This window comes from Thermobia domestica, chromosome 15 (assembly GCF_964235325.1).
Source record: "Thermobia domestica chromosome 15, izTheDome1.hap1.1, whole genome shotgun sequence".
Lineage (NCBI taxonomy): Eukaryota > Metazoa > Arthropoda > Insecta > Zygentoma > Lepismatidae > Thermobia > Thermobia domestica.
Genome location: NC_137468.1, coordinates 24,237,766 through 24,265,703, shown reverse-complemented (window position 1 = coordinate 24,265,703; position 27,938 = coordinate 24,237,766). Strand labels below are relative to the sequence as shown.

At 37.2% G+C, this 27,938-nt stretch overlaps 1 protein-coding gene across 3 annotated transcripts; it reads left to right on the top strand.

The window, feature by feature from the left end:
• The first annotated feature begins 4,085 nt into the window (after positions 1 to 4,085).
• Positions 4,086 to 27,938, top strand: LOC145672126 (lathosterol oxidase-like). Of its 3 annotated transcripts, none has more exons than XM_081741418.1 (4): positions 4,086 to 4,379; positions 11,115 to 11,328; positions 20,246 to 20,366; positions 26,191 to 27,938. In XM_081741418.1, exons 2-4 carry the CDS (start codon positions 11,119 to 11,121, stop codon positions 26,670 to 26,672), a joined length of 813 nt encoding a protein of 270 aa, XP_081597544.1. In that variant the 5' UTR covers positions 4,086 to 4,379; positions 11,115 to 11,118; the 3' UTR covers positions 26,673 to 27,938. The 3 variants fall into 3 exon arrangements, with proteins under 3 accessions (XP_081597544.1, XP_081597545.1, XP_081597546.1); XM_081741419.1 differs by lacking the exon at positions 4,086 to 4,379 and adding an exon at positions 5,118 to 5,270; XM_081741420.1 differs by lacking the exon at positions 4,086 to 4,379 and adding an exon at positions 5,477 to 5,499.

The following is a 27,938-nucleotide window of genomic DNA, read 5'->3' as shown; positions in this document are numbered from 1 at the left end:
GGGTCCGGACCCCCTCCCTTCGAGACCAGAAATGAAAAAATAAGGAAGGATAAAACAAAATGAAATGAGAAAAAGAAAGATCAGCGTTAAAAATAAGCTACAGGAAGCTTTTGGTTACTCTTTCTTATGAGGAAATTTGTATTACTTGCAATACATGGTTGCGAGGTGAGCGATATATCCTGGAAGAGTCAGGGAATTTGAAATTTCTAGAAAAGTTGCGGAATTCTCAGAATTTCTGCTACTAGCCAGGGAGATTTCAAGCTTCCAAAACCGTAGTGCCGTTGTGTAGCAGCGTGGACATTTTTTGTCATAATTTTTCGTCATCGCATCCTTGCAATATCAAACATGTTATTTCAAAAACAATTTTCAACTGCTCCTTTAACCTGTCATTTGAAACAGACAGTAGTTGACGGAATATTAAAAACAAAAATATATGTGGAAAGAAATTTCTGTTAACATTTGATTCAACAGAGAAGGAACGCAGATATTGTAAAATATTTTACAAGACATTATTGAGTATGTACTTTTTATAATAGTGAATATGTACTTTTTATAATAGTTGAAGTCATAATGAAAGGTAAATTGTTATATTTGAATAAACAGTGGAAGGATGTAAATATTGTAGGGGAAGGCGTTGTACCTGTGAACACTTTTACAGTCTTCGAGATTTTGGGGCTAATATTCAACACTTTTCCCCCAATTTTTGTCGTACATTTGAAGTGTCATCTCTTTGCTATCAGATAGGATGATTTTTGAACGTGTTACATAATTACAATAGCTTTTATAAGATAAAATAAGAACAAATCCGTTTTGTTCACAGGTACATTATGGTCGTGTACCATTGAACAGACCCTCTTGTACCTTTGAACAGTGTTAATTACAATGTTTCTGCGGCGATAATATAAAAAGAAGCCACAAATATTAACAGTTAAATTGCTATAAAAGGTTTAGCTATAAAAAGCTCCCCAGAATTATAATTTTATCAATTAAATTAAAAATTGAAGAGAAGTTCTAACAAAAACTTGTGAACAATAAAGTTGAGTATATACAACTCTTAACATTATGTTACATAATACGTAAGCGAATATATAGAAACTACTTAAAATTATAATTAATAACTTTATATCCTAACCTAACCTATATAAAATATATCAATTGTTTTAACTACTTACATTGTGTAATTTGAAACATTATTATTTATCGTTCAAAAGGCACACGATGCATTAATGTGCATAGGTACAAGAGGGTCACCATTACGAAAAAAAAAAGTTCTCCACTAGCTTAAATATTGAACAGAAGTTAAAACTAAAAATATTACTGTATTCACCAGATTCCACCTCAAGTTTGGACAAATAAATATCAGAAGTTGCGAAAACCGAAGAGCCCAAAACTCAAAAGGTAACTACAAAAAATCTTCGTTTTGGTGGTGAAAAAATTAAAAGGAACATTACTCGACACAACACTCAGTAAAGAACAGCCAAACGCGTTTGTAGTGCTTTTTATCATTTAATCTTTCAAATTAATTTTAATCACTTCACCTAGATAGCTCTGAATTCGAGAAAAGCACAGGTGTTCAAAGGTACATTCTTTCAAAGGTACAATGCCTTCCCCTATAATCTTTTTCAATACTTTTTTTTTTTTTACTCGAGATTCTTCATAGTTTATTAAAATAGTTACCAACATATCCTCACAAACCAAAACATGTTGATAGTAAAGTAGTTTAGATTGATCGAGCACGTGGGCCTTCCGAATTTCATGTCACCCCCCACCCCCCCGTTAGAAAATCGTGGCTAAACGAACCAACATATATTCCAGTAAAATAGTTTAGAATGATCGACCCCCTGGTGTGATGACCACAGTATTTCATGTCACGGACCCCCCCCCCCCTTCACGAAATCCTGGCTACGTGCCTGCTACCACCCTGTCAATTCCGATTGACAGTTCACGTGATTTGGATCTAATGTTGGGCTGTAAGTTCATGTATCACATAGCGTCAAAACTGAACTCCAAACAAGCATATTAAAAAAAAAAAAAAAAAAAAAAAACACACACACAGAAAGCGCAACATAAAATGTCTTCATAATCTTCTCTGCACACTTAAGAAATATGGGTTCAATCCAGTGGTGGATCAATCTCGGGCCTAGGCCTCCCAGTTTTTTGAATAACAAATATAACTTAAGCTATTATTTACATATTTTTGAAAGTTTATAGTAAACACCTGATCTACCTATTATACGTAGTCTGGATTATGGCTGTCCTTAGTTTTTTTTTTCCTTCTAGATCTCCCACTGGTCCAGTCATTCACTGATCTTAAATATAACTTGTATTTTGGGGATAGAGAGAGTCCGCAGTGGGTACTCTAGTGGTTAAAGCGTTTGGACTCCCCTCCACGTGTTCCTGGGTTCGATTCCCTGCTGGAGCTTCGGTGCCCACCCAGCGTCGTGAGGCAAATCGGGGAATCACGTGATTAAAAAAACGTGACGACTACTAGGTCTAGAAAGATCCTGTGACAGGTCGCTGACCACTGGACGTAGTTCAACCGGTCGCTGACAGATGGCGTTGGAGGTCCTCAAATGGGCTGTTACGTCACGTGGTTTAATACTAAAAAGTTATGAAATTAGATCTTTGGATTAATGTCCTATGGTTATTCCTGTAACCTGAAGTAAAAGGAAGAAAAATGTGAGTCCTATCATGGAAAAACTGATTGAGTAAAGAAGTGAAAGAAAGCGGGAGAACACCTAGAATATTTATCAACATGACATTCATTAGTACAAAGACACAGTGGCTGGGATCGAATCAGAGGTGACCTCTCTACCACTGAGCTACAATGTCTCTATTTATGATACTGATGAGATAGAGGTAAAGAAGTGAAGAAAGTATGAAAACTTGTTAACAGGGCGGACCAAGGCAAAATGTTCACCCGGGCAAAGTGACTTTTCGGCGCCCCCTAATCCTATCCTATAGTTTACATTTTATTACAGTAATTTTAATATTTTAAACCGATTATTCAAGAAGAAAAATTAATACTCAGGTATATTTAGTACTTAAAAATATACGTATGGTATCAATTTCATTGTTTTTTTTTTTTTTTAATTATTATTTATGTAGGCTACTGACAAGGGCTCCGATCCTGGGAGGCCGAGGGTGCCCAGGCCCCCCCAAAGCTCATGTGACCCCCTATTGTATTTATAAATATACAATATTTGGCATATATATACCTTCTGCATCTGAATAGCCCCCCCCCCCAAATTTACAGAGAAATCGGCGTCCTTGGCTACTGATATGTATAAACAACATATCGAACAGCACTGACTACTACTAATGGTGACATGATTATATTGTAAATTGTTTTGTTATTATAATAACATCAGGAGTCATTCTACCATATATCCGACTATGTAACAATCTATTCTAGTAACATGAAATATCAATAAAAAATATTTCACATATGTTGAAGTGTTTTACGTGGCGTGAGGAAAGATTCAAAGGTAGTCGCTGAATGTTTTTTTCTTTCTTTTTTCTTTTCGTAGTGCCGCTTCTAACCCCTTCCTATGTTGTTGCAGTGTGGTACTTCGATTTCACAAACACTGTCGAAATGAATGATTTGGCAAAAACTGTACATAGCGAAACAATAATATCTAGATACTACTTTTAACAAAGGCCGACAGTTTGGCGAGGTGGTGTTGTTTCTAAGAAATTAAAAGTAAGTGTTGTATATACTATTCCCCCTCCACTACCACTTTAAAAGAGCAACATATATAAAATCCAATAACATTCATTGGGAAACGATAACAAAGAACATGGCCCGCTATAAACAATACGAACTCCCTTTCCATTCTTTCTTCTACAAGCCTTGTCTCCATTTGTCAATACATCCCTCCTAGTACTATGAAACTGTCTTCTTCCATGGTGGAATGGAAAAATATATATATATATAATTGACGCTACTTAAGAATATAAACAAAAGAAAAGTCACTAGAAAGCACGTTATAAAATTTACTCTGACTGTGTCGCCCCGGGTACTCGCCCGGGTTGCCCGGCCCTTGGTCCGCTCCTGGATGTTAACTTTATGAACATAATTTGCTTGAATTTCTTTTTAAGAAAATAATTGCTTTTAATGAAGATTCAATTATGTATTTGCTATACAGTATCATTCAGCTAGACAACAGTGATAGAGAAAGAGAAAGAAATGTCTATTTTTATTAAGTACTGTAGATAAAACGTTATCAGTTTACCACAAAAACAGCAATCCTCAGTCAGAGATCACAAAAGTCATGTTAAAAGGAATCTGTAATTACTAATTCTCTCTGATAAATAATTGTTATTCAGACTGATTTGGTATTTTTTTGAGAGGTTTATATACTGCAGCACTAATTCAGGTAAGATCGATCAAATTTCTTTTATTTCTTCTTTTAAAACTCAAGACAGTAGTCTAAAACAGCCGAGTCAGATACGAGCGTAAGAGACCTAATCAAAGTAGAGATTAGGAGCATGGTTTCCTTGACCTCTGAAGATCTTTTTATTTAAAGGTTGTGATTAAAACTCAACTAAATACTGTAAGCATGTTAATAACGTTATTGTTTCACATTGTGGGATATATATACTCTCAATGTACTAAGAGACTTTTGACTAACAAAATCATTTAACAATTTTTCTGTAGGCCCTTTTACATTTATAAATATTGAAGTTGTTATTATGCAACTTATATAGGCTATACCATTTTAGAGGGTGAAAAAAAAAAAAAAAAAACACCTCGGTAGTCGAAAAACAAGGACTACCTAATATATAGTCTATATTAGATAGTCTTTGTTTTTCGACTACCGAGTTTCGTTTCATTCCCTAAAATGGTTCCACGTCAGACCAAAGTAACCAATGAGAAAAAAAAATCTCAGTTGAATAAAATTAGATGACGATCCAAGCAACCTAAAGCTTTTAATGGATATACAGTGTACAATATGAGGCAATGATACATTGTAACTTCGAAAAGACATTGTAAGTTAATAAATAAATAAATATTATGAAGGTAATAACTTTTAAATTATTAAAGGTAAGTTGAAAATAACATCAGATATGTGTTTGTGCGAACGATTTTTTTTTTAGTCATATGATCTCTTCCTATAAAATTTTGATTCTGAATCTAAGATGGCGAACTTAAAGATGTACACCATGATGGTATTATACAGTAATAGTTTCGACTCTATCCAAGATATGGTGTAACTTCCTGTAGGCGTTCAGAACTTACAAAGTACTTTTGCCTCATATTGAATACTGTAAGTACATTCAAAATTTGAGGTCTTATGGGACACCATTTAATATTATTGTATTCAATTGATCTAATCTTCCTCATGTGTTATTTTAGTTTGATATGGAACCATTTTAGGGGATGAGACTCAAAAAACTCGGAAGTCAAAAATTAAGGAGCTCCCTAACACATATAAATCCAGGCAGAAACTAAAGGACTTGCTTTCTCGTCTTTCAGAATCTGTCACACCAGGGCCGGTAACTTACCTTTGTATAGTTTTTTCTTTAATCAATTTATAGTTATGATTTACTTCCTACTGATAGGGACAATAGAAATAGTAAAACTTATTGTTTTCGTTTTCCGAAAATTATACAAATGAAAATTAAGAAAAAGGTTAAAATCGAGGCTCACATTGAGAGACGAGGCTCAGATTCATTCGAGAAACTTAAGGATGGAAGGGGGGTACAATAATGTAGAACAGATGCCAACATGTTATTGGTACGAGATTAGATTTTGGTTCATAGTCCATTGTCTCCCTACGACACCGAATTTACATGAAAAGGAATCTACGGATTAAATTGGATCTCAAATCTACTCGGGTTTGTATTTGAGAATTATACAAAAGATAGATTGGTATCTTTCATTGAAACATGCAAACTGTCGCGGGACGCCATGCGATTAATACATGACGGAGTATCATGTAAGAGGCAACATGTGGTCTAAACTCTGCTGTGGCAGAAGTTCAATATCGTGGTCAGCCAAGAAATGAGATCACAACATTACCCGGTGTGCTGGTGCTTTGTCCATGTGGAGGATGAAAGTGTTATTTGCTATTTGTGGTCATTTCTTAGTCAATTTTGGCAAAAAAAAAAAAATTGTATCCAAAAGTATACGAAAATTCTCGCCCGTAATTGTATGACCTTTTGGAACAGAGTGGGATGATATCGCTGCCTGGGGATCACAGAGGATAGTGTACAGCACCTTCTAATTGGATGCCATCTGATGAAATTTGTTGACGGGTGGTGAATCTGTATGTTTCAACTACTTTTTTTTTTTCTGGGTTGAATAATAGAATCTATGATTCATCCACTGTCAAACACTTTCTAAGAAATTCCTTTTCTTCTGTAACGTGTCAAATTTGCAACATTTGATCGAATCCTTGCTTCTTTTTTTGATCGTAATTAAACATTCGTGGAACCCAACGATAAGAAACTTTCCTTAGGCCCAGTTCGTTTGTAATTATTCATTCTCTCGTCCCTTTTGTAAGCTCCATTCATCACAAATTTCCTGCACGGTGACACGCCTATTTTCCATCATGAAATTTTTAGCACAGCCAATGTTAGCGTCAGTTGGTGCTGTTTTTGAACTTCAGACATCTACTCATCTTTCACACTCGTTCGCCCTGCTTTGAACTCACGCACCCATTTCCTAACGATGTTTGCTGCAAGAGCATTATCACCACACACACACACACTCCAATTAATGATAAATATCGGATGCAGAACGTCAAGCTGCGGTGAGGAATTTTACAATTACCCGATGCTCTTCGGGCAGTATCAGAAACACGCCTTACTTATTCAGACGCTGTGACTGAACTGCTGCCACCTAACAAACAAAATCTGAAACTGCTTAAAGACGAAGATGCAACAATTACTTTCCTGAAATGATAAAAAAATGTGGACTTTAGAACAAAACGGCACGTACTTTTCGTGTGCACCTCGCGTATATGGTTATGCACTTTTATAAGAAGCTAATGTTCTACCTTCAGTTTAGGTATTTATTAAATTATTGGCGATAAGGAAAAACTGGAAGATATATGTAGTTCGAATGAAAATTTTACGAGGCATTAACTTTTCTTCTCTTAGAATGTCTTACCAAGAGTTCTCTATGGCGATATCGTTTTACTCTCGATACGCCTAAGACACTGGCAATCTCGGATATACTTGTTGCCCTTTTTGAAAATCGGATAGGTATTCCGTCTTATACTACCAACGTCTACCCTATTCTGTCTTGAGTGTCATTCACTATCTCTAACACACTGAGTGCACTAATACACTGAGTCTTCACTGAATTGAGACCACCCCTCTATACAAGAAAGTGTGGCCAGCAGCCGAGCTGATTACATGACTACCCAGTCTGGTAGCACTGCAGAGAAAGAATACACTCGAGGCTATATGTTGGCAGACATCATACTGTTATAATGGGAGGCTGGCAGTATTTATCCGCATTTTAATAGGGCATGATTGTAGGTACCCGAACAATAGGTGCGTCAGTAATCCAGAAAGCAATATTTGTCTGATGTGCCCGTTCCCGTATAGTGAAGGTGTACAAGGAGTGGGAAGAAAATGACGTAACGGTTTCCATGGAACTGCAAGGCGTACAGAAGCGCAAAACATGGGGCAAACATCACGCCAAACAGCTCGTGACAGCCAAACGAACCATCAGTGTCATGGAATTACGTACGGCGTACACTGACACACATGCAATTCCACAACAGACAACACACTCGTCACCCACTCCTTACGACTTGTACCCCCGACTTCGTTGCGTTCGGGCATAGGAACACGCTAATTGGACCATGGATGATTGGAAAAAGGGTATGTTGGTCCGATAAATCATGGTTTGTGCTACTCCCCTCGGACAGACATATGTGTTTGGCGCCAACAGCACGAAGCTATGGATTCCTCGTGCATGGTGCGTACTGTACAGGCAGGTGTGGGTGGCTGTACGGTTTGGGGATGCTTCTGTTGGTATGAACTGAGCCGTTGTTGTGTATGGACCACAGCAAAACATCCATTGTGTACCTGCAGGTGTTGGAGATCACGTACACTCTACAATGCAACACTTCTACCAACACGAAGACGGCATTTTCCAGGTCGATAATGCACGGAGCCACCAAGCCAGGACTCTACCTGCTTAGCTAAGGGAGCATTCCAGGAGCTGCAGCATATGAATTGGCCCCCTAAGTCACCAGATCTTAATCCTATAGAACATTTATGGAATGTTGCGGAACGAGCCCTTCGCACCATGACTCCTGCACCAACATCTGTGGGCACATTGTGGGATGCCGTCAGGCATGTATAATGTCAGATTCCCATTGAAACATATCAGCAATCACCAAAATCCATGCTATGACGTGACCATACCGTCTTCTGAGCTAAACGTAGACCAACAAAGTATTAGATAGTGGTCGCAATTCAGTAAGCACTCTTGGTATAAGACAGTTGCAGTGGATGAATGCTCAGTCACACTAACTCACAAGTACTATATACGTCTTGCACTATATGGCTATTTCTAGTGTTAACAAATTTAACTCATTGATATACAAAGCCATCTGTGATGGACTCACCAGATCGATTAATGCACGGCCGACTGCTACTTTTTTTTTTTAAAGTTCTTTTTGTATATATGGAATAGTGATGAGCAAATGCAAGACCAAGACTTGGGTCTTGGTCTTGGTCTTGGTCTTGCGCATGCGGTCTTGGTCTTGGTCTTGCACTGGAACTCTCGGTCTTGGTCTTGGTCTTGCACACCTAGTCTTGGTCTTGGTCTTGGTCTTGCACACTCAGTCTTGGTCTTGCTTGCAAGAGTCTTGCAAGTTTTGCTTTTAAGAAATCTATGATTTTCATATGTAAATTTTACTCTGGATATAAGGGATAATAAATCCTACATTGCGTCAATAGTGAGGGAAATGCAATGTATGTTTCTAAATGTAATATATTTTACCTTCGTGTAAGTGTGATGATGCTGTACAACATAGGCGATGACCTTTACTTTTTTTTTCAATAGGTGATCACGCTTCACTACTTATAAGATAAATCCCAACATTTCGTAATATTTTTATATGTTTTAACAGATCCAATACTCCACTGGTTCCTAAACTGGGGAGGCTACCCCTGACAGTGAGACGCATGAAAGAAAACCAAGACGGCACAGATTACTGAAATACCATAAATTGCAAAATTATTTTTACACTCTAAAGGCTTCAGATTTTTTTCTTTCCAACCAAGATTAGCTCATCTTTGTATTGAACAAACTCCCAATTAAATATCGAAATTTTGTTTTACTGATTCTAATATGTACTGCATGGGGCAGAAACAAGGTCATTACGCAAAAACGATGAAAGTTAGACTTTCAAAATGTGGACATGGAGAAAAAAGGAGAGAATCAGCTTGGTGAACGGAAAACGAATGCAAAGGTTTTAGAAATAGTAGCAGTAAGGGAGAAAAGAAGAATTTTAGATGTAATTAAGAGGAGGACATTAGCTGAGGAGGAACTGTATGATGAGGGACGTGCTAGAAAGAGGGGGCAAAGGAGATTGTAGTTGAAGCTGCCAATAATGGCAGAATAGCTATTATTATGACGATGATGATATGTTTTGCAATATTGACCAAAAAAGAGAGAAAAAATTAAAATAATAATAATTAAACCTCTTAATATTTTAGAATATAAATGAAATTATATTTGTGAGTTTTACGTCCCAAGATTATGCCGGCTAGGCTAAAGGAGACTGTGATGATGAAAAATGAATGAAAATGATGGAAAGAAGAAAGTGGGAGGAAACGGGAGAACCCCGAGGAAACCCTCGCATACGGTGTTTGTCCACCACAAAGTTCACTTGGCGGGGGCTGGGATCGAACGCGGGACCCCAAACACCAGAGCATCAAAATAACAGCATCAAACTTCAAGTTATTTGAAATAATTACGAAATCACTCTCAGTTGTGAATATAGATTATTTATTGTTGTCTAATGTTATATCGTTGAATCCTAGATATGCCGTATACCTAAGGGGACTATAAGTTATATTGATAAACAATTATTCAACGTATAAGCATCCACCTATGAAATCAAACTTGCGGTCACATGCGCTAAGTTTTTGTCAATGTCATGAAAATGTTATTTCAATATTAATTTTATATGTACACATTAAAAATTTCCAACGGATGCTTTAACCTCAGAGCCAAGGCCATACCCATGTAGTCGGCACCTATGGTGTACGGAATTGCCGATGTTCTTTAGTTTTGGAACGTCCCACGATTATTACACTGAGGCTAAGGGAAACAGTGATGATGAGAAATGATGGAATGAAGAAAGTACAAGGAAACGGGAAAACCCACGCACAGGGTGTTTGTTCACCAAAGAAGCTCACATAGCGCAAGCTGCGATCGAACCAGGGCCCCATGTACCAGAGGTGAACGCTCTGCCACTGAGCTACCGTGTCCATAACATGCTCTAGTTTATTTTTTCTTATCCACTTCTTATGGACACAACTATTCTTCGTATGATTTCCCAAAATCCAATCATGGGCCGTTGTGAATGATCAAATGATGACCAAAGTAAATCAGACACTGAAGTTATTATAGCTATATAATTATGCTGTCGGTCGTCTCGTGAACAACCGATTCAAAAAACGACATACTGTAGCTGCAGATCGACTCACATGGATTGCATAAACTACTGGGAACACATTCACTCCGGCGGTATTTTTACTGGAGCCAAGAAGTTCAGGTGAAAGATATAATGATTTTTCCCCTTCCTTTTTACATTCTATAAAAAATCAAGTAGTACCATACTTGTGCAAGACTCTTGCGCAAGAGTCTTGGTCTTGGTCTTGGTCTTGCAGGTATGGTCTTGGTCTTGGTCTTGGTCTTGCATCGGGATTCCTGGTCTTGGTCTTGGTCTTGGTCTTGCATGCAAGACTCTTGCAAAAACTGCAAGACCAAGACTCTTGCGCTCATCCCTAATATGGAATGACCTGTCTCATGTCGTTTGAAGGCTGAAGAAAGTATCTTTCGAATGGTGTATCATACATATGTGTTGTAAAATAGTATGTCAATGCGTTAATAATAATTTTAACTATTTCTTTTTCAGCAACATGGATATTGTTCTAAACATCTGTGATAGATATTTTTTTACGCCGTTTGTCTATCCAAGCAGTTGGAAAGAAGATTACATACCAAGACAATACATTTCTTTATTCGTAATATTGATTGTGTTTGGATATTTGATGTATTTCACGCTGGCAACGGCGAATTACTTGTTGATATTTGACCACAAGCTCCTAAAACATCCACTTATCTTAGAGGTAAGTCAGGGTAATTTTATGTTCTTTAAATTTGTTACTCTTCCCGCGGAGTGGAAATTTTCGGGAATCAGCACGCACTACTACTTTTGAGGAAGTTGTAAACATAAACATAATCGATGTACTCTACTGTGTAACATATACCTTCTAATTTTGCATCCAGTTGACGAGTTATGTCAATAAAACCAAGAGATGTAAGGGCGCCGATCTCGGGGGGATGAGGGGGCCCGGACCCCCTTACTGTATTTGTAAAATTACAATATTTGGCATAATTTGAATGCAATTTGTTTTAAAATCCTCATATATGCTTTCTTCATGTGAATGGGCCCCCCAAATTTACAGAGAAATAGGCGCCGTTGATGAAATATGGAATAATATTAATGAATCAGTGAAAACACTCTAATGTATTACCGAACAAATCTACAGACATTCCAAGATATTGTTTTAGTGTAACACAGGGGCGTCATTTAGGGAGGGAAGGAGGGGGCAATTGTCCCCCCAAGAGTTTGGGGAATACATATGCTTTAATAGATTGTCTAGTAATATACTAGTACAAGACGTGAGATTCTTATGTTAGTGATGCTCTTGCCCCTCCCAAGCGAAGTCTGAAATGACGCCCCTGGTGTAACATCTTCACGTTTTGATTCCGCGAACAAAATGTTTTAGAAGCAAGCCTGTCGTACTCAAGTGTAACATGAATCGTTAACAAAAGCCAATTTCCATATTACATTACCATAGTTCAGACTTTCACACTTTTACAAGAATGAGCAAACGCTTCTCAATAGTGTTCTTCAATCACGCTGGATTGGCAGTGCTATGGGTGACGACAGCCATCTTCTTTCGTGGTCACCATGTTCACTAGCTATGTTGTGACGTATTTTTTATCAATTAAGGACTCATGAAAAAACATAGGTATAGCTAATATCCATATCCCTCTAAGATCTTTGTGGTTAGGTAAAACCTCAATTTATGTATCGTGAAAGTGAATATGGTAGGAATGGCAGGAATCTCATTCCTGGCTTGACAAACATGCCTACATACATTATACACAAAAGAAGTATTGCATTTCAGTAGAACCTTTCTCGTCCGCCCTCGGCTGGTTCGCCACTCCGGTTGATTCGACTGTGCTCGAGCCGAACTTGTCGCAACTCGTCGGTGACTCACGAGACCCATTGTCGTTTACTGCCGTAGCGGAATTGTTGTTTACTTGCTGTTACCGCATATTCGCTTTAGTGCCCCGTTATCTATTGTATTGCTTCTCTCGTTGTGTGTAGGCCTATTTCCTATACTGTACTGTGCAGGTTTTAGTGCTGACTATTCGTCTGTTTTTACTGCAGAGACCAATACAGTCATGTTTGAGTTCAGAGATTGTTTATTTTACTGTAAATTCGTATATTTCTGTATTTTCAGATAATCCGAGTTTTTTCGCGTTTCGACCATACCCCCAGTCCCAAAGGCGACGGATTAGAGAGGTTCTACTGTATTTATTTTACGCAAATAAATAGTCTAAGTGAAGTTCTGTTTTATTGAGAACTACATTTTTAGCATCTTCTCTGTAACAAAGATCATCTATGAAATAATTCTCTTTATGAATAGGAAAAGTATCGTCTAAGAGAATGTCTTCATCTTGGCTGTAGACAACAATTCCATGCTATAAAACTACGAAGTAAAGAAGCACTTAGTTTCGTTCACTATTTACCAGTACAGAGCGGTACTATTCTCGCGGCGATGAAGGGATCCTGAACACCATTGAGACAATTAAGAAACTACTTGTACAAGGAAGAGTCATAAGTCTTGGAATATTCTGGTACAAATGTTTATTACAGTACAACGAATGCAGCTTAACATTCAAAGCATAGTCCCTCGCCGCAGGTACATTCCTAGACGATACAACGTCTTATCCTCAGAGGCAAAGCAATCGGTTACTGCTGTTTCGAGCTCTTACCAGTGGCGGCTCGTGGAATTTAAAAGTGGCGGGGCACATCCAAAATACCTACATACTAGGGCGTCATATATTATATATATATATAATCTACTATAGTAAAATACTAATTAAAAATTTTAATTATGTCGGTGGATAGTCTTGCCTCCCGCCCCCCTACCATAATCTGAAATAATCTACTGCTACACACTAGAATAACATTAGGAGTGACCATTCTTTTTAATCCTGCCATTGTTGAAGATCAGTAGCGTGATATTCAGGGACGTACTTAACATTTTTGCCACCTTCGAGCCATTGTAAAAATGCCGCCCCGTCAATAACAATAAATTAAATACCAGTATAGCAAGGGCGCCCATGTTGTGGTTTCCAAGGGGGGGCAAGTATAAGCGAAAAAAAAGTGTCAAATTTTGCTGTAACTAATGTAACAATTCTATTGGATTTTCGATATTCTGAAGTACAATTTCCTCTAGGGGGCGAGCGCCCCACCCTACCCCCCCTGATGGGCGCCCTTGCAGTATAGAAATTCTGAGACAGTTGCTGATTATGAAACCAAGTTCATGAGATCAGCCAAGTTCAAGAATAATAATACATCATTGAAACATTCAAATTTCTTGCGTTGGCGGCTCGGTTGATGTTTGAAAACTGTAGGTAATTCTGGAAGTTTATCAACAATGGAAATGCTTTAAAATTACGATAAAAGAATAAGGTGTCAACAATACGAGAGGGGAAATAATTGATGTAAATTAATAACTAGAATGTTAATTACTTACTTCTTGCCAAGCAGATTTTTTTTTTTTACAAATGCAATAATCCCGTGTCATATCACCATAACTATGCATAATAAATAAATACATGAAATTTCCTAAGCTGGTATTAAAAAAATGATCTCAGAAAACTCGCCGTCCAAGGCCATGACCCAGTTGGCCCATGTGTAAAAACGTCCCTGATTTGATATTTTGGGTAACGAATTATTTATTTGTTTTCAACAACAATTTGTTTCAACTATTATATGTCCATTTCCTTCAATTATGTGTGGTTTCTTAATTACTTTTCTGGGAAACATTATATACGTAAAGTATAGCTCACTGTTTGAAAATACGATTGCAGATGCCGATTGGTAACTTATGCGTGTAAATTTTAGGTCAATGTATTATAAATTAACTGCAGCATGGTGGCAACCCTTGTCATTCGCTATACCCGGAAAGGCCAAGCATAAACCTTTTCCATCCCCAAATTCTGAAAATGGCTTGACCCTCCTTCCCCCTTTCCCCTTCTTACGTTCCACTCTGTACAGAGTTGAGTTTCCTTGTCGCGACCTTCTTACCGCTGTATGTTCCATACGACAGAACACAGCGCCTCATGCGACAGGTCTCAACATTACTGTGCCCATTTTCAATGGACATGGACATAAGATCCCCTGCCACCTCTTATGATAGGGCTACTGTCAAAGCATAGAGATTGTAAGTCCGCAGCCAAAAATCAACCGTCGCTGTGTTGCCAAGTTTCGTCTATCCTACGAGAGCGCATAACCACAGCCTCCTTCACTCGCAAACACGGCTGTGGCGGAACAAATCCAAACATTACAAAAGAAAAAAAGAAAAAGAAAGAAAAAGTTTCTGTTAATGTATTAGTACTGATTTATTAATTGCAGTTCTATTTAGATCATGAATGGCAGGGCACGTGACCGGGTGCCCCTTAGGCCAGTTTTAGACGAAAGCATTTATCGTAGCATTTCTCGTAGCAGATGTGCTGCCAAAAATCTCGTATAATATTCTATGGCATGAAAAGTATATTGTGCTTTTACATGGTAGCATTTTGATAAGCATTTTGTCGTGACGTAGCAAACAAATCACTGGAGAAGAGCGCAATTATGGCTCCAAAACTAAAAACAGATATTTCAGTCACTATTTCTTCTAAAGCCCGTTTTCGCATATGGGTATTAAGATACAAAGGACTTTTAACGGTGCAGTTATACTATACATATCCATAGATTTTAAAAATTACAGAAGAAATTTCTAATGTTTTAATAGAGTAGTGTATAAGTAATGAAAATATGGTGTGCACTTACATCTGAGATGCGTATTTATGTGGAAATATAGAAATTAAAGTCGAACCTGAAATGCACGTAATTTTCAATAAGCTTCCATAAAATTTTGTCAGATCTGTAACTTCCCCATTTTGTATCGAAAACAGAACCCAACCATCCCCATCAGGGCTTCTAACCCATTCCCACTACTTACTTCTCCTCCTACTACTAGTACTACTACTACTATTATTCTTACTACTATTACTACTACTACTACTACTGCTTACTACTACTACTTACTCCTCCTTCTCTTCCTCTTACTACTACTACTACTACTTATACTATGGATCCGTATAGTAAAACTACTCGTTACCACCTATTAAAGTGAACTTGCACCGGAGAATGCAAGAGCACACCAATAAATGAAACGAGAAAGTTTTTTAAATGAATTTCTGTATGTATCCGTATAGTGAAACTGCACGCTTTAAGTTTGTACAAACAAGGATGTTCCTCATATTTTTTTAATCAACATAATAATAGTATCCCTACTCTAACTTTTTTCTTTACTACAATTCAATTTCCCACACATCGCTTCCTTTTAACACACCACGGCGCTGCAATCGGAGCAGAAATGCTACGAAATAGAGCAGGTTCTATCGACAAGAAATGCCATAGGATATGCCATAGCATGGGAAATGCTATAGCATTTGCTACTTTACACGGTAGGATATCGATGATACGATTTTTGCTACGAGAAATGCTACGATAAATGCTTCCGTCTAAAACTAGCCTTAAACAGATCCGCCGCTGGCTCTTACTCGTTGGTGAAGCATCGTGGTTTCAAGAAGTGCGCCATGAACCGAAACAGGTAGTAAACTGAAAGGAAAAAGTCAGAACTATGTGGAGCATGTGACATCAGTTTGATGCCATCATGTTCCTGAATCGTATTGTATTGTATTGTATTGTATTGTATTTATTTTCATCCTTTTTCATACAAATTGTTCACAACGTGAACGTATGAGTTGGACACGTCATAAGAACACTGAATGTGTACATATGTATACATTTAGATCTACATGCAATATTAAAATAGTGTGAATTTATGTACAAAAAAAGGTACAATTTTTCATTATTCTAATTTACATACATCGATATAAAACAACATAACAGTTAATAAAACCTTACATTATAGATATACAAAATATATATACTTTAAACCTTATTTACTACAGGCGAGATATTCTTCTACAGAATAGAAACAGTACTCGAGTAGGTAGGACTTGACTGCTTTATTGAAACCAGATGTTTTGTTTTTTAAAGTGGAAGGAAGCTTGTTATAAATATTCACTGCCATAGGAAATGTGCTATTCTTATGTACTTTTAAACGTGAGGACTCTACATGAAGATCAGACGCTTGTCTTGTATTATGCATATGAATATCTGAGTTCAACCGGAAGCTGCTTGTATCTGTCTGTATATCTTTTATTACAAATTTTAGAAGTTCATATATATATATAAACATGGAAGAGGTAAGATTTCAAGAAATTTAAAAAGAGGTTTACAAGAAGTTCGAGGTTTACTTCCGGTCATAAACCTTAAAGCTCTCTTTTGTAAAACGAATATGGAATTTAGCAGTGCAGTAGATCCCCAGAATATAATACCATATTTCAATTTAGAATGAAAAAGTCCAAAATAAGTTGTGAGCAGAACATGCTGACTGACACTATTTCGTAAAAGCTTTAACATGTAACAGGTTTGAGCCAATTTACTAGATAATTTTTGAATGTGAATTTTCCAATCTAATGTATCTGACACCCAAAGACCAAGAAATTTTATATCCGAGACGTAATTCAACATTTTGCCGTTAATTGTTACACAAGGGCGTTTTCTTATCTCGCTTTTTACTACGTGAAAGCACATGCACGAAGACTTTGTTGTGTTTAGTATTAGTTTATTTCTATCCATCCAGTCACTGACGGCAGACATGGTGGAATCTACTGCATTACATAACTCAACGTAAGTTTCTCCAGTTACTAATATATTTGTATCGTCAGCATACAGAACAATTTTAGCAGAGTCTAAACATTGTGGCAAATCATTTATATATATTAAAAATAGAATAGGGCCTAAGATGGAACCTTGAGGAACTCCACATTTTAACTCTTTTGTATCTGAATAACATTTGCTTACTCCCTGAGTTTGACAGTTAATTTCAACAGTTTGCCTTCTGTTGGAAATATACGATTTAAACCAGTCATAAGCATTTCCCCTAATACCATAATCTTGCAATTTTTTAAGTAAAATTTGATGATCAATTGTATCGAAAGCTTTGCTAAGATCAAGAAATATGCCGGTTGTATATTTCTTAGCGTTTATTGAATTTAAAGCAGAATAGAGAAAGGAGTAAAGAGCAGTTTCAGTAGACTTATTTGATGTAAAGCCATTTTGAGTAGGAGATATTAAGTTAAAATTGTTTAGAAAGCTAACTAGTCTTATATACATAAGTTTTTCAAAAAGTTTAGAGAAGGTAGACAGACATGATATTGGTCTATAGTTCGATGTAAGATCTTTCTTGCCACTTTTATATAAGGGCTTAACAACTGCTAGCTTCAATGCCTCAGGAAAAACGCCACTACTAAAAGAGTTATTTACTATGAAGCATAAGATATCAGCAATTTCATAAGAGCATTGCTTTAGAATTTTATCAGGAACTTCATCATATCCTGAAGAACTCTTATTTTTCATTTTCAGTGTAGTATTTAAGATTTCCTGACTAGTTACTGGGTGCAAGAACAATGATTTTTCGAAAATATCGTTGTGTCTACTAACGTATTGTTTGCTAGGTAGTTTATTGTTCACGTTATTAGTGATAAGCTTTTCCACTTCATTCGTGAAGTAATCGTTAAAAGCATTTGCAATTTCAGTCGGATTTTTAATAATTTTATTTTGACAAGAAACGCTAGTTATCTTAGAGGAGGGTTTTCGTTCCCCAGATTCTTTCCGAATAATTTGCCATGTAGCTTTCATTTTATTGGAAGCTGTCCCAATGTAAGTATCATTCTCTAACATTTTTGCCTGTTTTATGACCTTATGTAAAACTCGTCTGTACATTTTGTGGTATCGTTTAAACACGGGAGTACGGCACCGTCGGGATAGTTGATGTAAATAGCGCATTTTTTCTAGAGAAACCTTTATTCCAAAAGTCTTCCACTTCGAACTGACATTTACCGATTTATTTATCTTAAATTTTTGTTTAGGAAAAGCAATATTAAAATAATGAGTAAATATACATAAAAAGGAATTAAATTGGTCGTTAACATTACATTACATTACATCTTTTGTTCGTTCAGAGTTTGGGCAGAGTTTGGATTTGCCTTATCCTATTGCAGCAGGGAGCGTTTTCAGTTCATCAATGTAGGATATTTTTGGCAATGTCCGTTCTCACTGTTCAGAATAAAAGTCGACATTGATGGTATGACCACTAGGAATGAACTTGAAGTGAATTATTGTCACGTAGCTGCATGACTTTGTGCTCGAAACGGTCTTGTTTGATGATCGGTTCTGAAAGTTAGCCCTTGCTCCACCACTGTTTTTGCACATTCGGATTTCGGATAAACATTCACTTTTCATTGCATGAGACGATCTGTTTCAGGAAACGCACGTCACACGGATTTTGAAGCAGTTATCTTCATTCACACATCCGCTCTCCTCTGGGCTTGAGCTGGGCTCAACTCATGTGTCAGCTCCTGGTGCTTTTCCCGAGTTTGTGAAGGTGACGCGTTACAGTGAACTGAGACGTACCAACTTTGTTTGACAATCGTCGTCTGCTGGTGGATGGATTTTCCTCAATAGCATGTTTAATAACCTCAGAATGTATTACGCTATCACAGACGAAGACGAATATATTGGCTGATCTTCGACATTATTACAACCTGCATGGAATTTCTGGAATCAACGAGTTATTGTGCTGTGGTCCACTGCACCTTCCCCTTTCACATAACAAAGATTCTGAGTTGCTGCCGCACGGAGTCATGCCTGAGTTGGAACGCATACAGTAACAATTCACGTATCAGATATTGTTGATCACCCATCCATAGTATCATTAAAAAGTGACTGAAAATACTGACGGACCGGCTGCCTTCGAGTTAAATAGTCCGCTTACCACACTGTTTTGGGTCACTTTGACCTTCTACTTCGGGTTGACCAGAGCGTACACACGTGCCTGCTGTTTCAATTGAGTAAATATTGCAAGACTTATGAGTCTTCTTGTATTATAGGAGAACTGTAGTAACGAAACGGTTTAAATAATAGGTTTTAGGAGTCGTGACCACGTGCCACATGGACTATAGGATCAGGAATTTAGATTCTTTAGGAAAAAAATAAATAAATAAATAAAACGTTGAAATGTAAAAGATATGTTTTCTTGTTTTCCAGCTACTAGATTTTTTTTTAAAGTCAAGTTTCGACTTCATTACAGACTTTTAAAGTTAGAAAATATGGATGGGCTAACTAATAAAAAGACATGTAGATCACATTAAGATATCTTATCTTCTCCAGTGTTGCATACCAAATCTATAAATCTACATATACATGTAAATACATGACAACGCGATCTCCACAAGATGAAACTTAGCCTTTGTGAAGCTGGAACATGCAACTTGTATCCTGTTCCATTGTTATTGTAATTCAGTACATTTAACTGTAAAACTTTAAGCCCTACCTTTTTAAATTATTTTTTAATGTGCAGGTGTTGACAAATCTCCAACTTGGACAGGTGCTCTTCCTCATGACAGTGTTTAAAAAGAAAATTCTTTTGCTTATTTGGAAGAGTTCACCATTCCTGTACAAATTTCCGGTATTAGCGCAGTGCACACATTAAAATATAAATTTAGTATTTATAACTTATAAATTAATGTATGTTCCTCAGAAATGGTGTGTTAGTTTTCTTACAGAACCAAGTGAAGAAAGAGATAATACTATCTTGCCAATCACTCTGGGTAATGGCCATCATTTCATCATTTGTGTTTCTTCTGGAAGTTCGTGGACATTGTTATCTTTATGATGGACCTCCAAGTAAGTTGCAAAAATAATTGTGTAAGTTATACATCATATGTAATTGTAGTATGCTGGGGAAAATTTTCTGAAATAATCACTGATCTACACTCTTCAGATGGCAGCACATTCCCTGATCTTGGGTCGATCGGCCATTTGGTCCGGAAGTTACCAAATTTACGTAGCGCACCTCCACATTTGGGTATATTTTCTCTCCTTGTTGCTCTCAATATACGTACATATCCTTGGCTGTAATTCTTCCTTTGAGAGTAATAATAGAAGTGCTATAAAATGTGTTCCATCCCAGAGCAGAGCCACCGCTGTGTCCAACGTTAGGAAGAAGGCAGGTCAGAACATAAGCGTCGTTTGGTGACCAAATCTTAGAAACAAGGAAAACGATGATTTCTCGAACTAAATTACTCTCTTACAATCATTCATGCTTTATGTTATTGGCATAATCGTTTTCGCGCTGCCGCATTTGTAGCGATAAGAGGCTTTGCAAATAAACTTATGCACCTCTCTTCGGACTGCAATTGTAGAAACAATCGATCCAGATGCTGATAGTATTCTTCAGTCAGTTGTGTCAGATTAGCTCTAAAATTCTTTGTAAGAATCCTTTTCAATACTCAGTGATGCTTCTAACTAGGCTTCGTTGGTAGGAGTATAACGTCATATTTCTACAAAAGGCTACATGAGGCGTAGACCTACAGTTTAATGTGAAACCCGAAGTACCGAAATGAGTCCGAATTTCAAGGCTTTCTCACTGAGAATCGAACCCGGAACCCGCTGCATCAAAGGCTCGCCTAGCCTAGACCAGCACGATGTCTAACCTAGGCTTCGTTTCCTTCCATTGTTTTTCTTTTCCAATTGTGTTGACACGAGTTCTATACGCTGTTGTAAATTTGCACACTATTGCTCTCAATACGTAACACTCTAGCAGTCTTGAATATACGTAATCCAACATACCATGCACTTACAATTTTTCTCCTTTTGTGAAAACAGGAGAGGTCTCCAATTTAACATTATTAACGTTCTATTCTGTTGCGCACGACTCCGTACTACTCTGCTTCGCGTACTACTCACTATCATTGAATTTAACCCCAACACAAGATAGTCTCAGTGTACAAATGTTCAATGTTACTAACTTACTAAGATTATGTATTGCAGTACATGATGGTTTCTAATATTTTAATAACTAACTGTGTACATACATGGACAAGTTCTGGATTCTAGAAGAAAATCATATTTTGCATATGTAAAAAAATATTGATAACATTTTGTGTTCTTTGTATCTGTTGTATAGAGTGGGCCTACTGTGTAAGTTGGTCAAAATGCATTTGAGATTAATTATTTATCAACTATGAAATTATAACAGGTTGTATCATAACAAAGTTAGGTTCCCTAAATCAAGTGTTCATTATCATTCATAATTTTAAATGGAAAATAATTAAATTAAATAGGAAAGTATGATATTATTAGAAGCAGTGTCATAATGTCAAGTTACGTTACTAACACATTCAAGTCTCAACACGTCACGTAGCCATGATGTTTTTCTTTTTGTCACTGGACGGATCATGTCTCCCTGACGCACTGTTGTCACAGTCCTACCTCTAAAGTGGGCTGAAAAATAGTACCAAACTGAAACAAAAAGGGCTGAATTCATTATTTTATGCCAGTGTAATACATAGCTTTATAACACGAAACTAAAAGAGGTAAAGTTCTAGAACACTCCCCCCACCCCCTATTCCAAGAGTTCAAATCAAGAAAGTGCTCGTTTTAATTATTACTTATTTAAAAACATCCAAATAGGCAACAAGCGTGGAAGTAGATGAAACTTTTCTTTTACTGGCGTCACTAGTAAATAACAGCCCGGTAAGCCGGCAACTACGTCAATGTTGTTTTTCGTGCTATGATCGTTTTGGTGTAGAATCTTTACAACGACACATAAATTATAGACTTGCTTGAGCGTATGGTCTTCTACAGAGTATTTAACACTTGATTCAACGTGTATGTGCTTTATTTTAAGATTTCAAGCTAAAATTTCCACCACGCTGCTGCTATCTCGTCTTCTTCATAAGCGGCGTGGATGTGCCCATCTAGCGTCATTTGTTTCCCGTTATAGTTCGAATTACGAATTTTCCACACAAAGTTCGTAGCGTTATGTGGTGCAACGGCACAGAATGAACGTTTAGCAGCATTTTTTAAGAGTCCAACACACAGTATGAGTAACGTGAGATGTAGAAAAAATCTTACTGACACTTCTGAAAATGTGACAAGTATATGTTAAATGGTGCTGAATTGGGTAGAATTGTACCAATTTTTTTACAAAATGGGCTCAAAATGCCAGCGTGGTACCAACGGGCCGATGAATGACAAAAAGGGCTGAATTTGGTACAATTGTACCAAGTGTGGCAACACTGCCCTGATGTAATGAAATTTCCGTTACTTTGAACATTGGATGGCTATCCGTAGACGACTTTCGAATTTTCATATATACTTTGATCCTTTTAGTACTTGTAAAAAAGTCCAGGTGGCAGTGCATCCAGTGCAGAGCAAGTTAGAGCTATAACAATTGGCATACGTTTACCTTAGTAGCACTCTTCCTTCGCTAGCAGCTATTACTTTCGCGTCTTTACATGCATTTTTGGCTCAAAATGGAAGATTTATCCGAAGAAATATGGAATATGCTTGATGAGTTTGCTGCTGATTCTGGATCTGAAATTCATGATTCAAATATTGACCCAGACTATGTTGGTGGTGCTTCTATAGCGGGGAAGTTCATTTTTTTTTCTTTTAGCTTGACTGACCAATAAGAATGACTAACATAAGCATTTATGTGAGTGAGTGAGGGTCTCACTTTATTATATTTTCTTAGATACAACAATAGTATTTATTTATTTATATTCGTATACATTTTCTGACAATGATAGCACGACAGAAGAGCGAATGTAAAAAGGGCGATTCCAGGCGAAAACTAGAAATAATCGGTCTTGCATTATATTTTTACCTTATACCTTTCTGCCATTTCAAAGTATCTAATGTTTGTATTGATGGTTTGTAACATTTTAAGAGCTGTAATGCGCCAAAAAGCTCATATAATCAATCATATTGCTCGTCGGACTTTTTTATAATTGAAAAAAGATACATTTATAAAAATATATAAAAAGATACATAAAAATGAGAAAAAAGCAGGTTGATAATGTTGTATTCTGTAATATTAAGTTCATATTTCAAGAAAATAAATATTTCATTGCTTTAACGTTTTTACCAGTGGCGTAGCACAATTTTGCGGGCCCCCCGCAAAGTATAAAGAAGGGGCCCTAGTTGTAAAGCCGACAGAAGGTCGAAGTTCTACTTCTTTAAATCTTTATTCATCGCAAGACTTCGGGGCCCCCCATACCTCGGGCCCCCCCGCACTGCGGGGCTTGCGGGGGCAGCTGCTACGCTACTGGTTTTTACACTATTTTTTTTATAAAAATCGAAGATATCGCAAAACCCTTTTAAGGGCAAAACGTCGCAGGAATGGGCTCCGACTCGAATGTGTTAAATCAAGTGTTCAGTGTCCATTATTTGCGATGCACAGTTTACGTCTTTCAAGCACAGAATATATTACATCTCTAATGTTGTTGGATAATAATTTATCAAATTCAGAAGTAATACGCTCTTTTAAATGCTCTAGATCTGTAATTTTGAGAAAAAAAAAAGTGGAATGTGGTAGACTTCTGAACTATGCGAAAGTAACAAACTTATATTTCTGGTTGCAGTAAAGAAATAAGAACAAAGACAGAACCTGTTCCTCGGATACTGAAGTCACATTAAAAAGGCATTACTCACTACATGCTTCCTATTTCTTACAACGTATTATTGACGAACCACACCATAACGTATTGTTCACGTGAATCAGCTACAGATACTCTCATTAACTGAGAACTCAATAACTGCTAGTATCAAGCGACTTACCCGCTGTTTATTTATCATTTTATCATATTATTGTATAATCTTTTAAGGATTAAAAGCAGGAGTAGGCTATGAGAGGAGCTACGAGGGAATAAAGTGTTGTTGCCAGATGTTCCATCTTGCCTCGCTACGATCCTGAACGTGGTGCCTATTCCATAGGCTTCCTTCTCCCAACCCAAGGTCTCAGATACATACTGTTTCTTACGTTTTTACATAGTAAAGGGGCGTCATTGCTTCAAGATCTTACAACTACAGGGTATACTTTGACAACTATAGTGCTTTCTATCTTCTGTAAATATTTCACACGGAACATTATATCAACTATCTGAATATTATATGTATATATAGGCGCGGATCCAAGGGGGCGAGGGGGGCTGTAGCCCCCTTGACGCTCAGGTATACACTGGATAAAATGGGCTTCAATCCTGCTTTACACTGGATAAAGCCGCAAACTACGGTTTAGCCCCTCCCTTGATCATATCCTGGATCCGCCACTAAATAATTATATATATATATATATATATATATATATATATATATATATATATATATATATATATATATATATATATATATATATATATATATATACAGGGGCTGGACAAAAACATCTAAAACTTTTGTAAAAGTGTGAAAATCATACCTAGTATGCTGTGGGACCTCCTTTTGCGTCCAAAACAGCTTGGATCCGACGTGGAATGGACATATACAGCTCCTGAATCGTGGTGTGTGGAATTTTGTACCATTGTTCCTCCAAAACATGCACCAGTTCCTAAGGGCTGGTGGAGGATAATGAGACTGAACACGCCTTTCTAACTCAGACCACAATGGCTCACTGATGTTCAGATCTGGTGATTGTGGGACCCATGGGAGGTGTGATAGCTCCTGGTCATGCTCCTCAAACCAAGATTTCACCGTTTTTGCAGCATGACGGGGTGCCAAATCATCTTGGTAGATGCCATCACCATCAGGGAACAATATTTGGGTCATGGGTAGAACCTGGTCCCCCAAAATGCCTCATATGCCTTAGCATTCATCATTCCATGCAGGGCTATGATGGGACCTGCAGAAAACCACATCACTGCCCATATTGTAACAGAACCACCCCCACGCTTTACAGTTGGGAGCAGACAGCCTGTATCATAGGCCTGCGACGGTGTTCTCCATACGTAAACACGACCGGCTGTTGGAAACAAGGTGAAGGTCGATTCATCGGACCACATTACATGTTTCGACTGCTCGTGAGTCACGCCTTGTGGTCTTCACACCACTGGATACGCCTCTTCGCATTTACTGCTGTGACCAGGGGTTTGGCGATAGCGGCCCTGCCATGAATTTTCATTTTATGAAGTTCCCGTCGCATTGTTTTCAATGAAACCGGGTTCTGTAGACCGGAATTGAGTTCAGACGTAATTTTCATTGCAGTGGTTTTCTTTTTAGCTGCTACAATCTGTTTTAATGCCCTCCGGTCCCTATCTGCCAGGATTGTCTTTCGACCACTGTTGTGATTTGCAGACGTCGTTTGACCATGAATTGTTTATGCCCTCGTGACATTAAACACAATGTCTTTCGATATCCCCACAATGTTCGCCACTGTTGCCACTGAGACGGGCACCAACGATCATGCCTCTTTGAAAGTCCGTCAGGTCGCCCATTTTACCACACAACTTTCACACGACGACACTCACGGGTGAACTGGTTACTGCTGACGGAGGAGGAAGGTCCACATGACACATTGAAAATTAAAAAAAAAAAAAAAAAAAAAATCGGCAACCGCAACACGCGTTGCACAGTGGAGGGCCAAACTTACGTGCCCTGTATGAAGTGTTTTCAGATTTTTTTGTCTATCACCTGTATAGTAACACCAATTTCTTGTCTTTTTTCGCAGACTGGTTCTATTTGGCTTTCAGCATACTAGGATTTATTCTGTTTACGGACTTCTGTATTTATTGGATCCACAGAGGTTTACACCATCGTTGGTTTTACAAAAGCCTTCACAAAGATCATCACAGGTGGAAGATACCTACTCCATTTGCCAGCCATGCTTTTCACCCGGTGGATGGATTTGTTCAAAGCTTTCCCTACCATCTGTTCGTGTTCTTTTTTCCCTTACATAAGATTACTTACCTAATCCTCTTCATTTTTGTAAATGTATGGACTGTTATGATACATGATGGTGACTACAGGGTACCTCTTCTGCTTCGCCCAATTATCAACGGAGCAGCACATCATACTGACCATCATCTCTTCTACAACTGCAACTACGGACAATATTTTACGTTGTGGGATAGAATCGGAGGATCGTTCCGTGAACCTAGCGCTTTTCAGCATCAACAAACAGCTAACGGCAATGTAAAGAAAAACGATTGACGTACATAATGCACAACACAATAATTATGGTGTCTACTTTAAAAGATCTGTCCTATAGCTAAAACAATTGTTAACATTACACAATATTGCAATTACAAACCTAACATTTATCTTCTAGTAGACGAATGGATGAGTCAAGTAATTTCGTCACTTCCGTTCTCAATCTAATTCCCAAAACTCACACTTTTGTTTCAAACAATACGTCTACTAGGTAAAAAAAAAGTGTATTTCAAGTTATTTGCATGTAAGTACATTTCCTTTCCTTTCTTACCTTGATCCATTTGCTTTTTAGAGTCACTTCTTTCCAGAATTTAAAAACTACAGTTCTCTCTTTCACTATAAAATTTATAAAATATACGAAAAAAATATAGCCATTGCAAATGTCATATGTAGCTCATGTCTTTGGAACCCATCGGAAACAAATAATGTCGGAAGTAATGGGAAATAGTCATACTGGACTCATTCATATCGAAATTAGGGCAGAATAGAGGTACGTATGGTATACTACAAAACAACAAACTTGCTAGTGTGTGATGCTTCACTTTTTTTTCCAACATGAAAAAAAAAAAATACTATTAGTGGTGATGCTTACATGTTGTTGCATACGCACTGTGTTTTTTGGAAGATACTATTCTTGTAATACTAGTATAGATATGATAAAAGTCAAACATTTTACAATAATATGTTATGAAAATTTACAAATAATTAGGACAAATTAGAAATTGTCCTAAGCATTTACATACGGTTTGATTATTTTTCTCTTGTTTTTACATAATACTGTATTTCACGTCTTACGGAAAAAAAATGTAATTTTAGAAAAGTGGGTCTGTACAATCATGTGTATCTATTAATGAAACGTCTGTGAAGTAAAAATTAGAAATACTATGTTCTCTATATTCCTCTAATATCCTCTATATTAAAGATAAATTTTCTATCTTTATTATATATACTCATAATGATGTAAGGATCATGTATTAACTTGATATACACAGACAGAAAATAGTATATAGCGTAACGCTCTTAATCTGAAGCAATTTCTCCATCAGACACAAGAATGCCTTGTTCTATATTGTGGTAGGACTGTATACGTTTTTCACTATTGTATCCATTTAACATGTTCAAAGGTCAAACAATAGTTAAATGTAAGGATTTTTTCTGTATATACTGGAACTATTGATCTATTAAAAGATAAGCATTGTGGAATGTTTAACTTTTGAATAGAAGTTACAAAACTTATTGGCAAATAAATAAATAAATACACTCTCA